Source organism: Diabrotica undecimpunctata, chromosome 8 (genome assembly GCF_040954645.1).
Source record: "Diabrotica undecimpunctata isolate CICGRU chromosome 8, icDiaUnde3, whole genome shotgun sequence".
In the NCBI taxonomy this organism is placed as follows: Eukaryota; Metazoa; Arthropoda; class Insecta; order Coleoptera; family Chrysomelidae; genus Diabrotica; species Diabrotica undecimpunctata.
The window spans coordinates 144,106,103-144,121,885 of NC_092810.1; the positions used below are offsets into that span (position 1 = coordinate 144,106,103).

At 30.5% G+C, this 15,783-nt stretch overlaps 1 protein-coding gene across 1 annotated transcript; it reads left to right on the forward strand.

Moving 5' to 3' along the window:
- The first annotated feature begins 5,174 nt into the window (after positions 1-5,174).
- On the forward strand, positions 5,175-14,457 carry LOC140448636 (phospholipase A1). Its single transcript, XM_072541734.1, has 7 exons — positions 5,175-5,335; positions 6,615-6,723; positions 10,136-10,284; positions 10,770-11,015; positions 11,712-11,903; positions 12,903-13,071; positions 14,299-14,457. Exons 1-7 carry the CDS (start codon positions 5,275-5,277, stop codon positions 14,357-14,359), a joined length of 987 nt encoding a protein of 328 aa, XP_072397835.1. The 5' UTR covers positions 5,175-5,274; the 3' UTR covers positions 14,360-14,457.
- The last annotated feature ends 1,326 nt before the right edge of the window (positions 14,458-15,783 follow it).

Genomic DNA, 15,783 nt, shown 5'->3' on the forward strand with positions numbered 1-15,783 from the left:
TTAATGATGCAGATGAACAAGACAATGGAAGAGAATACAAAAAAAATGGAAGAGAATACAAAAAAAATAGAAGAGAATTCAAAAGAAGTCAAAGAAGACATGAAAAAAATGGAACAGAAAATGGAAGAGAATACGAAGAAAATGGAAGAGAATACGAAAAAAATGGAAGAGAACACGAAAAAAATGGAAGAGAATTATAGAAAATTAGAAAAGAAAATAGAAGATAATAATAATAAAATTGTAAAGCAAATAGAAAAACAAATGGATAAAAAACTTGAAGCTGCAGAGAAAAAAGTAGCAAATGAAATAAAAATTATACGGAATGACTACAAGAAAAGGATAGAAAATGAGAGGACAGAAGTAAAGAGGATTATTCAAGATAATAAGATAGATATAGAACAGAAAATAGAGTTACAGAAATGTAACTTAGAAGTAAAAATTAACGAAGACAGGAGAAACACAGAAGAAAAATTAGACGATTTACAACAAAATATCCAAATAAATAGTAATCAAATAAGAAATGTGGAACAGAGAATAGATGATATTTCACAAATGAGAGACATAGGGAGACCTTACTTAAATTTAACAAATGAGACTGGGATTAAATTCTCTGGTAATATAAAAAATTTGCATCCTAGAGTATACATAAATAGTTTAAAACATAAATTAAGATTGGTGAATAATAATAATGATATTAAAGATTATATTAGAATGACATTAAATGACAATGCAGCAACTTGGTTTGCTAGTATTGAGAATGATTTAGATAATTTTCAAACATTTGAAAATAAATTTTTAAATTATTATTGGGGTGAATTAGAGAAAGCCAAGTTTAGAGAAATTCTATATTTTGGAAAGTATAATCAAAATTTAAAATCAAATATGGTAGATTATGCATTGAAATTGATAACAGTTGCAAAATATTTAGAACCACCACTTAGAGAGGATGAAACAGTCTTAAATGTATCTAGACATTTTGATGCTGATGTTGTGCAAACCGTAACTGTACAAAATATTCAAACAATAGATAGTTTTATTAATTTTATTCAAAGAATACAAAGAGGCAATATGACAAGTAATAATAACAACAGAAAAAACAACAATAACTTTCAATATAATAAAAATGATAATCAACAATATAGACAATCATATAACAATAATACTAGGTATGGTAATAATTTACAAAATTTTAATAATAATAACAGTAATCAAATTAGACAAAATTGTAATAATAATACTAATTATAATAGACAACATTTTAATAACAGTACTAATAATAATAGACAAGATTTTAACAATAGAAAAAATACAGAGCGACCTAACTATAACAGACAGGTAAATTGTGTTCGAAGGAATAGGAGCTGCGAAGACAGGGAACGAAATCGTACAAGGCAAGAAAATGTGAGTAGAAGTCATAGTAGGGAAAGACATAGTACATCAGATCCAAGTGGTCAGATACAATCTGACAATTCTAATAATCAAAATTTTGTGCAGTAAACTTTCTGAATTACAAGTTAGGCCATTGCTATTATGAAAAACCTTCTGAATTTATTTCTTTAGATGAAGATAAAATTATTGAATCTATTAATTTAATTTATATAAATGCTTTGGCCAAAAATAAAATGATTAAGATTATGATAGATACTGGTTCAGAAAGTACTTTAGTCTCGGAGAATTTTATTTTTAATACATTAAAACTATCAGATATAATAAAGATTCCAAAAATTAAAATTATTGGTGCAAATAATAAGAAGTTGGGTGAAATTGATAAACTAGCCAATTTTAAAATTAATATTCTTAATAAAGAAATTAATATGCAAGGATTTATTGTCAAGGATTTATGTGTTGATATATTAATGGGAAATGATGAATTGGAAAAGAAGAAAGTAAAGATAGATTTTGAAGAAAAAATGGTAACTTTGGAAGGGCAAATAATTAAATTTATGCAGAAAGATGAGGTAGAAGAAGGAATAAGAGTTGATAGGATATTATTAAAAGAAAATAATGATGTTTATGAAGAAGAAATGTATTTTGATGATAGGGAAATGTCCCAGAAGAATGTAAAGAATAATTATTGTAGTGAATATTTAAGGAATGGAAATTTTAAGCAGATGGATGCCTACGAGGCGGAGTGCGTAAAATTGGAAGCAAGGAATAATGAGTACATATTGAAGAATAATGTGATTTGTAAAGAAGAAGATATGATGAAAGTTTTAAATTGCCCTGAAGAATATAAATCAATAGTCATTTCCATATTGCAGCAACACAAGGGACTTGTCAATAAAGAAAATAGAATTGCACAAAATTATATCCATAGTATAAAAGTTAAAGAAGAAAAAGATTTTAAAACAAAATCATACCCAATACCATATAAATACAGAGAAGAAGTAAACAAAACAATTAATAATATGTTAGAAGATGGGATCATTGAGAAGGCAGACACACGTTTTATTAACCCCATAGTAGTAGTACGAAAAAGATCAGGTGAAATCAGGTTATGTTTGGATGCAAGGAATATTAACAAGATTACTGAAAAGCAATTTGAAGCACCAATGAGTATAGATGGAATATTAGGAAGAATTACAGGAATGTCATTTTTCACTAAAATCGATTTACAGCATAGTTTCTGGTTAATACCTCTAGAAAGAAAAAGTAGACAGTATACAGGATTTCAGATAGATGGAGTAGTATATCAATTCAAAATAGTACCATTTGGACTTCAATCATCTTGCAGTGCTCTATGTAGATGTCTTCATGATATTCTGGATCAATATGAACATTTTGTAATTCACTACATTGATGATATATTAATTGTTTCTAAAACGGCTGAAGATCATGAGAAACACCTAAAAATTATAATAAACAGATTAGATAAAGTTGGACTAAAAATAAATCAAGAAAAATGTACATTTTTTCAAAAAGTAGTGATATATCTGGGTTATAAACTTAACACTAATAACTTACTGATATATCCATTTTATTCAATAGACTTGATTTGTTAAATGGAAGATGGTAGATTTCATTATTTTGAATCAATTTGACATCATACTTGTTGAATTTTGTATATATGGAAATTATTGTGTACCCTAAAAATCATAATTTGGGGTTAGACACAAAATTGATACTATAATTGCTATAAAAATGTCTTTCTAATATAATAAAGTGGAAAAACTTACCAATTTATATTGATGAAGTTATTTTGAATGGAAATAATTCCTAGATTTTGTCTATAAATAAACAGAACACAATATCGATTATATTTTAATTAAGGTTATATTTTATTCTCTGATATATACATAGCATCCATTGCTTCATTTGACATGACAGTTTGACCATAGAATAGCCGAACTGTGATCCGTTGTTCTCTGTTTTGACATAGACAGCGAACAGGGATGTATTTAACACATTTTAAATAAAAAAAAAATTGATTTATTAAATTTAATAAGGTATGAGAAAATTAATATTTAAAAAAATAATAAGTAAATTATTTATTTTAAATATTATTTTTGGGGTATTGTGACAATTAGGGTTTATAGAAAATAATTTATAAGTTATATACTACATAATATTAGATATTTGGTTGTTTTAAATAAGTTATATACTAGAGAATTTAATAAAAATATATTTATGTGAGGGCAATTTTAATAAATTAGCATATAATAATTGTAAAAAGTTGTATTTTAGTAGTTATAATTTTGTAGATATTTTTAAGTGAGCCATGTGACTAGGCAACACACTATACCCTCCATTCCTAAGTGTGATTTTAAGAATTTTACGAATATAAGTGGGGTTATAATAATATATTGTTCGAAATGTGTATTTTATTAAATTAGAGTGTTAGTTACTAATTTGAATGTTTATTCTGATCTGAAAAGCCTAAATGTCAACAAAATTATCAATGGAACATTAACGAATTCTCCAGAGTGCAGAGTGTGACCATTGTTTACAGTCGAACATTCTCGAAATAATGATTATGGCGGTGGATCGAACAGATATTTTTTTCGAGAACATCTATATGAAAGTAATGGAACAAATTGGAACATGATCTCTTACCAGATGGTTCTGGAATATCCAAAAGGATATAAATACCCGTGATTTGGATTCAAGATGGCAGTTTTTAGTCTGAAGTCAAGCAGTCAGCAAGTTTTTAGTCAGAAGTCAAGCAGTTTATTATGAAAGTTAGTAGATTGTTCACAGTTTTAGTAAGTCAGTCAAGCAGTTTAATAAGAAATATGAAAGTTAGTTGGAGATAGTCCAATTGTTTAATATAGTGAGTTAAATGAAGATTAAAAATTATGCATATATTTAATGCACATTTATAATTATACACAAATAATTATTGAAGATTATAAAAGTATATTAGAAGAATATTGGATGGACATTGGAAGGAATTAAAATTATATTATGATTGGAGATTAGTATAAATCAACTTATAATAATTGCATATTGGTATATTGAAAAGAAGAATAAATATAAATGGTGTTTGCTGGTGGTGTATAAATGCTGGTGAAGAAAACTATATCTTAAATTGGTAGAAGCTGATAATTGGAAAAAGTAATTTCACAAAAACAAGGATAACCGAAGTACGAAGACATTCAGTGGTGATTAGAATCTATATAGTGGAAAACAGTTCATTTAGGCATTCAGTGAAAGAAAGGTACAAAATTTTGTTAATATAATTTAGTTAGTGTCATAACAATTTCAATTTTGAAGATAGTTTGTTTAAATTTAACATTGTCTATAGAATTTAATTAGTTTTATAAGAACATCAGTTTAAAGATAGTTTATCTTAAATTTACATTGGCTAGGTTAGATATATATGTGTGTTTCATAATAGTTATAATAAAGATAATTTAAAAAAGTACTTACAAGCTAATTCTTTGAGAACCGCGATAAAAACCCTATATATTATATTATTAAAAATACTCATTGCTCATCATTCAAACAAAAAACACATCATAACAATATATATATATATATTTCAACGTGTATATATTTAATGTACCTGTGTACCTAATGAATTAAAAATATTTTATTCAAACACCATACCATGTAGTATTCGTACTTCACTGTCTCTTTCTATGGATTTCCTACAATTTAGTAGATTTCTAGAGCAAAAGATCAAGTTCAAGTTCATCAAATAAGTACCGTAAGCTATCGACGCCGACGGTTCGTTTCTTTAATTTGAAAAGAATAATAAAGGTTTTAATGCCTATAGTTGTACATAACTAATTATACCGCTAATAAAGTTGAACTTTTGTAATTAAACAAAATATGAAGTATAGTGTATGTGTATTAATATTTATAGATATATATGGCTCTTATTTTTTAAACGGTAAGTTTTGTTTATTACCTCATTTATAGATTTGTTGATACTTAAAACCGTTTTTCACTTGAACCCGTAATTAAAACTCAAGTATTTTTCACTTTCATTATTTTTCTAATCGACTAGCCACTGTCTGTTTATTCTGCTATTGTTGATTCGCGTCTATCACACCAAAAGAACTCTTCTATATATTTCTTCTATGTTCTGTTTGAGCTTCATCTTTTTGTACCCTATTATTTGTCCGTTGTATTTGTCTTTTTCTGTCCCCTTTTCTGCAACTGCTGGTGATTTCTTTAAACTTTTACTATAGATATGTCAAAAGAGTCGTCTAATTTCTGTAATCTTTCTATTTCACAGTCACAGAGATTCTCATTTAACTGATTTTACGTCTCTTGATTTATTTTCTTTTATATTTCTCAATGTACTTATTATATCTATTATTTTGTCTATATTTTGAAATAATCTTTTCTACACCAATAACTTGAGTATTTCATAGGTTGTACATTCCTTTTTCTTCCCCTCTACGTTTGGTTTAGTTTAATTTTACTTCATCATGCAGCCTTCGGCGTCTAAGTTGAGCACAGGCCTCCCCTAATTTCTTCTAGTTCTGTCGATCTTGAGCCTCCTGCAGCCAATTTTCCAGCGATTCTTTTGTCGTCGTTTGTTTATCGTGTAGGTGATCCTACACATTATTTGGGTCCACAGCCCATCATTAATTCTCGCCACAGTTTCACTATGCCCACTAGCCATGCAATGCGCTCTATGACATCTGCCACCTGCCACGCCTGTCCTTATTTCTTCGTTTCTAACCGTGTCTCTGAGAGTCCAAGTAACGACCGTTCCATTCTTCTATATGCCACTCTCACAATTTGGTTGCTGTGGCCTGTGTTAAGGAAAGTGTTTCGATGCCGTAAGTCATGACTGGAAGCACACATTGATCGAAAATCTTCTTTTTCAAATAATTTGTCATGTTGCTCTTGAAGATGTGATAGAGCTCCATATGCGACCCATGCTTAAGTAATTCTTCTTTGCAGCTCAGCAGTTTGGTTGTCAATGGCAATTTGAATTTCATTTGAATTTTGTTGTAGTCAACTTTTGGATTTTCGCTTGGTACCAGATTTGTCATATATTATTGTGTCTTTCCAAAATTTATTTTTTATCTTTTTAATTTAATAAATAAAATAATTATCTTGAACCAATCCTATTGATACCGTCCTAATAAATCTGAAATTGTTTTTTCTATTTTAGTATTTGTTCGTGTTAATTAATATTAATAATGATGTTTCAGATGTTCATGGTGGAGTTTGGAATGCGTGGGATCTAAGTTATTGGAGATGTTTGCTGAAGAAACACTATGAATGTCCAGATAATAACATTAGATATTACTTGTACACTCCGTAAGTAGATGACTTATTCTTGTGAAAATTAATTCAAGTTTAGATCAATTAGATCAAGTAGATCAATTAATCCTAAAGGAATAAGAGAAAACAACTGTTGTCTTGCAGTACAATTCTTTTAGTAAATTTAAGTTTTATAGTACTTTTAGCATAAGACTTGAAAGGATTTGTCATTATACAAGTTATAAAAAAAATTAAAATGCACTCGTTGAATGAGATAAACAGAAGTAAAAACTTTTATTGTACCAGGAAAGTAAGAATCGATCAAGACTGTCACCTAACAATTATTGTTTTCGGTTCTATATAGATAGAGTAACAAAATTTATGCAAATTCATTCAAATTTTTTTGTATATTTTTATTTATTAACAATTTAAGTGAAAAATGGCTGATTTTAAGAATTTTCGTCCGTTAGTTGAAACCTTTAATTTTATTCAAAAACTGAAAAAAGAATCGGTTAGTTTTTTGAAAAACCTTTACAATGAGCTATCGTAAAAGTTTTTGGTACATTTTTTTTATAAATAAACGCTAAAAAGAGGTAAAGTGTAAACACATCTTTACAGTCTTTGGCGTACATTTTTGCAAAAGTAACACGACACTGACAATAACAACAAACGACTGACTTCACCAAGTAAAAATTGACGGGCCAGCGAGACTGGCTGCAGTTACTGGTTATGTCTAAACGTGCCTGTCCAGCGCAAGTTTTACTAACTTAAATTGCAAAAGGATTCGTTTTCAAATAAACACTTGGAAAGCTTTAAACTTAAAGGGCAGAGCGAGTCTCTGAATGTTTTTCATAAATTAATTACTGTATTTTTTAAAAAAAATTATGCTACTTATGTAAAAATGAGTTAAAAACGGCTAGTTATTTGACTATAACATACTAGAATATACTGGACGATTCATACTTAATATATTTTATAATGTTTATTTAATAAAAATAGTTGTTTATGAATTGTATATGAAAAGATTATGTAAATAATAATACTCACCTTTGTTTATCGTACAAAAAAATATAAAAAGAATTGTTTTGCAAAAAAATATTTACGATAACATGTATCAACTAATAAATTAGTAATTTGCAATTTAAATAAAAATGTAATTGCGTATTGGTATAGTACAGGAAAAGTTAATACTTACTTACTTAATCCGTAAGCCTTGTTTACCCTTACTGGATTAAGGCATTTGAGGTTTTGGAATAGATGCTTCTCCAAATATCATGCTATGCTGTTCTCGGCCATTGACTCCGATTCTCTTCAACTGTTTTCTCGCCTCTTCAGCACCTTTAAAAATCTCGATATTCCTTGCTGGTCTGCCTCTTCACCGCTTTTTGTCCACTACTGCTTGTCATACTTGCTTCACATTTCTATTATTATCCATAAGAACCATATGACCAAATTACACAAGTTGTCTTTATTCGACTTTGTCTAAGACCAATACAACACTACACTGTTCCCGTATAAAATCTTTTCCCAATCTATCGCTTTTTGTCATGATTCTAAGATATAGACTTTTCCCAAATCGATGGAAGGAAGCAAATATCATCATGATTTCGAAGCCATGAAAGGACAGCAAATTCCCGCAAAACTACAGGTCGATAAGCTTACTTCCAGCAATAAGTAAGATTGTGGAAAGAGTCATCCTTAGCAGACTTTAAGCAGAAACAGACAGACTAGGAATAATTCCAGAAGCACAGTTTGGATTCCGATCACATCAACATCCAGTCCACAAGTACTCAGACTAACAGAGTCAACAGCAGCCACATTTACCGACAAACCATACATAGGAATATACTTCCTGGACGTAAGCAAAGCTTTCGATAAAATCTGACATAAAGAGCATCTGGCATATCTGCCACAATAAGAGGACTCGCAGGTAGACGAAGCAAACTAAGAACTAAAAAAAAGATATTATATAAATATGTATCCCGGAGAGAAAGCATAAAAAGCAAAATCAGAGGATAGTTCGTAGCTCCATCAATGCAGACAGTCACAATCACTGTGTAGGCCCACTAATTACGATCTTTCTTTAAAACATCCTACAAAAAATCTATACAAAAAACACACTCTTAGCGGAGACTTAAACCCCGAGCAAGCAATATCAGATTCACAGATAAATCACAAGAGGGTAGCAGGAATAAAGCGCCTAATGCTAGCCTGCATTTGATTCGGCAAGGGAACCATGTTGGAGTTCTTGTACCCAGAACTCCGACCTGCAAGGCATTTGGCTGGTAGTGTGCCCCTGTCGCGGATCAGAGTGCTATAGGAGGGAAAAAGATGGTCTGGGACATTGGAGCGCGGTGGAGTGATTTCTGTTTTATACACGAATTAATACACCTCGCTACAATGAATTGGGACACGAAAACGTCATTTTAAGGGGTGAACAAGTCTCTCAGGCTGGGTTTAATTAAATTCCTTGCTTGCTTGCGCTTCTTCCTGTCAGTCACAAAACCCTCCGCATTTCACACGCTTGTATCTTACTTTTGTCGCTGCAAGGGCGGATAAAATAGAGAATCATCCCCCCCCCCCTAAGAAGGTCCAAAATTAAAGAAAACCATTATTTACGTCTTTTGTGTAGTTTGGTTGGGTTTATCTTTTTTATGTCTTCTGGCTGCTGTTTCATTGAAACTTCCCCATCCCAATTTGTAAGTTCTCATTCCAAGACAAATGTCTAGATCCGCCATTGTGTCGCGTCCAAGTTTTTGTGCCGTATAGTAGCACGGGCACGTATACACTATTAAATTCTTTTATTTTGGTGCTAATACTGATCTCCTCTCTTCGAATAAACGCCTTGTTTAATACGTAGTATACTTCAGCCGCATTTGTTACTCTGTTGTTGATAGTTCCATTTCCCCTCCGCATTTACAATCGAGTCCAAATGTTTGAAATTTTCAGCTTGCTTAATCTTTCTTTGATTTCTTCTGCCATCACTTTCTTCAACTTTCTTGGAAACTCCAATAATCTCAGTTTTGTCTAAACATAAAAATATTCATTCCAAAATTGCATTATAAACTTTTTTATAATTTTTTGTCCATTTACCACAATAACTAAATCGCCAGCATTGATTAATGCAGATATGAATATTTGTCGTAATTTTCTCACTCCAACTCTTTTAACGGGTCTGGCACTTCTTCTTGTTTCTTTGGCTATTTTATCCATTAGTCTTACAAACAAGGGAGAACTTAGTACCCCTTTGTATAACACACATTTTCGTAATAACAAATTCTTTCGATTTTTGGTTGAGATATTTTGACTTGACATGTAGACTTAGTGCATTTTCAGCTCTTTTTTGTGACAATAGAACTTTGTGACTCCAGATCTTTAGTACGTTGTTCATAACACTGTAGGTATTTCTTATTTTATTTATAGATTATTCAAACGTCGAAGCTAGATAGTAACTGTTGATTATTTTTAGAGAAAGTGGCGAAAAGAGGATTACTATAGATATACGAAATCCACATTCACTCAATTATTCAGGTTACGATTATAACAAAAATAATGTGATTATTATTCACGGATTTAATGGTACAGAAAGCAGATCTCCAATAACGATATTGAGAAATGGTAAATTCATATTTAAAATAGTCTATAAATTGTATCATTGAAAGGTAAAACAAAACGTTTATTTGTTCTAGCTTTATGAAATTATACAGGTTTTTGATAACTGATGACAAATCTTTGAAGACGTAGAAGCAGATTCTTTGAGGCTTCATTAATAAGTTATATTAAAAAAAATTAAAATTTTATCAAAATTTTTATTAAAAAAACCGTTTAAAAAAGGACTGACTTTTTAGTTTATAAACATTTATATACAAGTCTGGCTAATTGGCTCTGCCAAAGCCATTTTTCAGAAAAAAAAAACATTTATAACTTTGATTTAGCCATCAGCTATCACTCATATACCTTTTAGAACTTTTAAAAACCTGTAACGATTTTTTTAGCTTTTATTTTCATTACTGCCCTAGTATATAAATGTTCCATACAAACTTTTCTGTATTTCCCCTTATATTGAACTCTAGAGTATAATCGCCCTTCCTAATGTGTTTTAGCTTACCTTTCAAGAAGAGATTACAATATTTTTACAATCGATTGGTCGACAATAACACACTTCCCTTGCTATATATCAGCTCTATCAAATACTAGATTAGTAGGTCAGTGTGGAGCTAAACTTTACGCTTTTATTATGGCCAATGGAGGTTCAGCGACAGCAACTACGTGCGTTGGTCATTCTCTAGGAGCGCATATTTGTGGAATGATGAGTAATCATTTAGATAGGAGACAGCATAAAGTAGTAGGTAAGTGTAGTCGAGTATCAAAAATGAAGTCACTCATTTCTGAGAAATGATAACTGAGTTTTAACGACAAGACTGTTACCAGGTTGTGATTATAGATAAAATGTATTACCTAACTTATATATTAATAATTCACATATACAGTCAAATAGTCATAGAATACCGGAATTGTTAAAGTATCTTATAAAACATGACAACGCTGACCAGTAGACAAGAGTAGTAATCAAAACGCAAGTTAGAGAGAGATCTATCAATCAGTCTGGGCTCTCATCTGACAATCAGCTGCGTATCGTTAACGTTGGTAAGTGAATTTCTAAAACTAAATATGTATTAAAAAAAAGTATTTTTTCCAAATTTATGTTTTTGTATGTATTTGAAACAAAATTACGTAAAGTTTATTTAGCTTTTAAAAATTAGTAACGTCTGCAGAAGTTATAGAAGACGTAAGTATTTTAATTTGACAACAAAGTAGTTCGCCGCCAAAAAGCCAAAATATTAACTATCGTTTGAAGAAAACTCAAAAGGTTCAACAGAAACATCCACTCTTGTAGCTAGAGCCTGCATTCTGTTTTCTATGGCAGCTACTTTCTAGCTATACTAGATTGTGCAGAGACGGAATAAGTTAATTTTTTAAACAGATATAACGCGAGCCTAATTAGTTGTTCTGTAATCTTAGTTTTTATAATCATTATATTCTAGGTTTGGATCCCGCAAGACCATTGATTGATCGTTACGCTCGGAGAGAATTTCGTTTGTCCAAAGAAGACGCAGACCATGTTCAAGTTATTCATACCAATGCTGGATTTTTAGGAGAAACTAATCAAGTGGGTCATATTGATTTTTGTGTTAATGGAGGAAGATTTCAACCTAGTTGCTACGGTCACAGATTAAGTAAGTATAATATTAAAATGAACGACCCTAGACGTCCAGAAGTCATTCGAAAAACTCCACCTTGCTGGACTGCCCACATCTTTCGTTCAACTAATAAATTCCTATCTCTCTAATCGGACGATCCGGATCGAAGTTCTCAACACTTTATCCTCACCATTCACTCCACAAACTGGAGTACCCCAGGGCTCAATTCTTGTTCCAATACTATACACGAAAGAGCTCAAAACTAGCTAGACCGAGTTCATCGCCTTCCAACGCTACATTTTCCTAAAATCTTTCTGTGCATGATATTCTGCAGAAGCTGGAAATTTTTTCCTCCCAGTTGTTTCTTTTGAATAATTTTTTTCATTTCTGACTGTTTACGTAGGATATTTTCAGGATTCTTCTGTAAAGCTACATCTCAAAAAATTCCAATTCTCTCATCATCGTTTTAGTCAAAGTGGCTGCCTCTAAAATCATATAGGAGGATCCTAAATATATAACATCTAAGCATATTAGTAACATCTAATCAATAAGTTGGGCATTATTATTTGGTTTTTTGGTAAAGATTAGAAACTTTGTTTTATCCAAGCTCAGATTAAGTCATAATGTAAACTTGCCGTATAAACTTTTTAGACTATTCATATTAGTTGCATATCTCAACCGGTTTCAGGGTAATAAATAAATCTTCAGTTTGTAAGAAAAATTTCAACGTCCCGTACCTCGGAAAAACGTATTTACTAACATCCTGTATATTACACAAATATTTAATATTCAAATGGCCCAAACACAGACACTTTGAAATACTATAACTCAAAAACAATTAATGGCTGAGTCTTAGGGCAATGAAAACTTTTTTGATCAGCATGACCAAATCTACCTTTCTGCAAAGTGTCTGCCAATTTAACTAGAACCACTATTACATAAGCAAAGTGCCGGCGGGTCCTTTGCGGTGTTTTCCTTTCTTCACTTTTATTACAATTCAATACAAGATATGTACTTTTTATTTATCTTTTCTAGTGAGAGCTAGATGCAGTCATTTTCAAAGCGCGTGCTATTTTGCTCAAACTGTTAGGTATGGAAACTCAATCATGGGTCGACCGTGTAAACCAGGTTGTCCTAAAACTACTTCAAATTGGGGACTTATGCCAGGAAGACCAATTCCAATGGGCGAAGACACACCGTTTGGGTAATCATAAGATTTTATTGCTAATATAAAATAAACACTCTATACATAAAAACTATATTATTTATAATAACTAAAGAGGTATGTATAGGGTATTTTTCAGATCATTGCAAAACATTTCGTAATTTTACGTTTTTCTTAGATCTTGAATTTGAACTGAATGTGTCAAATTTTTACGTTTAATTCATCTAACTTTGGAAAACAGAACTTTAAGAAACATCCAGTCTTTACCGGCGAAGAGGTTTGGTGGTGGTAGAAATAGAAAAATTCGCAATTAATTTTAAGGGTTTTAAGGTTAGGTGGGTTTTCCTGCTTCTGGATTAAAAGGGGTGGTGTGTAGGGTTTGATATGGTTAGAGGTGTTTTGTTTCGATTAGTAAACACAATTAATGTATATGATTTTATTTTGATATGAGATTGTTGAATTTAGGATTATTCGATATGGGTTCTAAGTTTTGATTTTGTTGAAATGAGGTTTTTATGAGTTTGGAATTTCTGATATCAAAAAAAGAAAACATCTGAGTAAACTTAAATTCATTTAAAACGATTGAGACTTATACTTTAAGATACTTATACCAGTTTCTGGGAGAAAAATTATATTACGATGCTACATAACCTCAAAAAAAGACAAAAACCGCTATTTTTGCACTTTTTAGTTGGGATATCTCAGGAAGCAGAGCCAATTTGGCTTTGGAGCTCAGATTCAAATTCAGCGCACAAAAAATCTTAAAAGTATATTCTGATCTCTGGGTTCGAATATTAGTCAAATTATGTCAAAGCCTTAACTATTAACGTACAACAAAGAATTGTTTTTAACAATATCAAGTTTCTGGAATAATCACATTAAGGTAGAAACCTTAAAATAATCCTAATTTGAGCATTTTTTGTCTAGCAGAGGTCGCGTTTTTCACGGCGATATAGAATACGTACATATTCTATGCAATGTATTTTTGAACCTTATGATAACTTTATATTGTTCTGAAGCTATTTTCTTGTGACATTTTAAAGTAATTACTATTTTAATGGGAATAAGCCACAATTGAAGGTTAAAGTAATTGTATTGGAGTTTCAATGTCCACTTCGAAAATCGTTGATTTCCAACGTGGAAATTGAAACGTCAATAAATTTACTTTAGCCTTCAATTGTGGCTTATTCCCATTTAAATAGTAATTATTTGATAACTTTTAGAATTATATTAATTTATAGATACAACGAGCGAATGTGATTTTAGGATTTCTGGAAGTTACTGCGTCCAAACAAATACATTTAAAGATTGTCCTTTCTTCCAATAGACGTCTACACACCAGGAATAAGTTTTATTAAAGATGTTTCAGTGAAGAAAAATCTTCGATGTGCTCTGTAAGTAATCGGAGGGAAAAGTAAAGATTGTATTTTTTATGAAAAATACATATTGTAAATATACATAATACAATAAAAAACGATGTTTTGTCATTTTATCCAAAGATTTTGCAATTACTTTTGCTATTATTTTTTTATTATGAACACGTGGTTTCGATTACCACCCCGTAGACTGTATACCTGGAGGTCACCGCAGGAAAATAAACAAACTTGCATTAGAAATCAGATCGACGTTATACTAACCAATCTAAGATTTAGAAATTCCATTAAAAGCGTTAAAGCTTATCCTGGAACAGATGCCCCATCAGACCATAACCTCCTTGTCTCATAAATGAAACTGAGGGTAAAAAGATATTAAAATCCAAAAGTTCTGAAGTGAATACTCAGTTGCTAAACATAAACGAAATACGTGCTGAAGTTTCAACTGTATAATCTATCAAGAAATGAGACGATTAACATTAGAAATTAAAAACACTGAGATACTAAATAATATGTGAAGGAAAATCAAAGATTCTGTTATAAAGACAGAACGAATCACTATAAAAAAGAAAGAAGAAAATCGGAAACATAAGATGAAAGTTATTCTTTATAAAAAGTTCTGCAGGTTCTAAAACCTAAAATGCAATCAAAAAATAATAAATTTTGTGAAAAATTTGTCAAAAAATATGAATTTTATGTAAGAGTTAACAATATTTACATTTCATATTTTTGACAAACCTTGTAGAATTCGATCATTCAGAACTTTTTATAGTAAATATAACTTTTTTTCATAAAATTAAAAATAAAAAAGTATCCCATATGGTCCAATTAGGTCTGCAAGTAGATTTCTATAACAGTTCGATTATTTTTATCATACGAACAAAAGTTCAGAAAAAAAACGGATGTGGCAGTCCAGTGGGACTGCCGGTGGAAGTTACACTTCTATACACGCATTTGCCGTTACAAATTTATTTGGGAGTCAATCTGCACAATCATTACATATGTAATTCTATAGGTAAGACATACAAGAAAGAGAAACAGAATTAATAACAACTTACTAACAATTAATAAACAACTTCTGACCTGTAATAGGAGTATAGTAAATGAAGGATTGAATCAATATTTTGATGAAAATGTATATTTTTATTTTCATATATGTATGAAAGAAGTTGAATGCAAAAATTTTTTACACATACTCTGCAGTAAAATTCATTGTTTATTTTGTTAATAATATAATAATACAATACAAATTAAAATGCAATATTCATAAGTATTTAAAAATGACAATAATATACATAACTTTTCTACTTACGCATATGTTTAATTTACCATGTAATATTATTAATAAAAAAAATCCTCCCCGTCTGGGAATCGAACC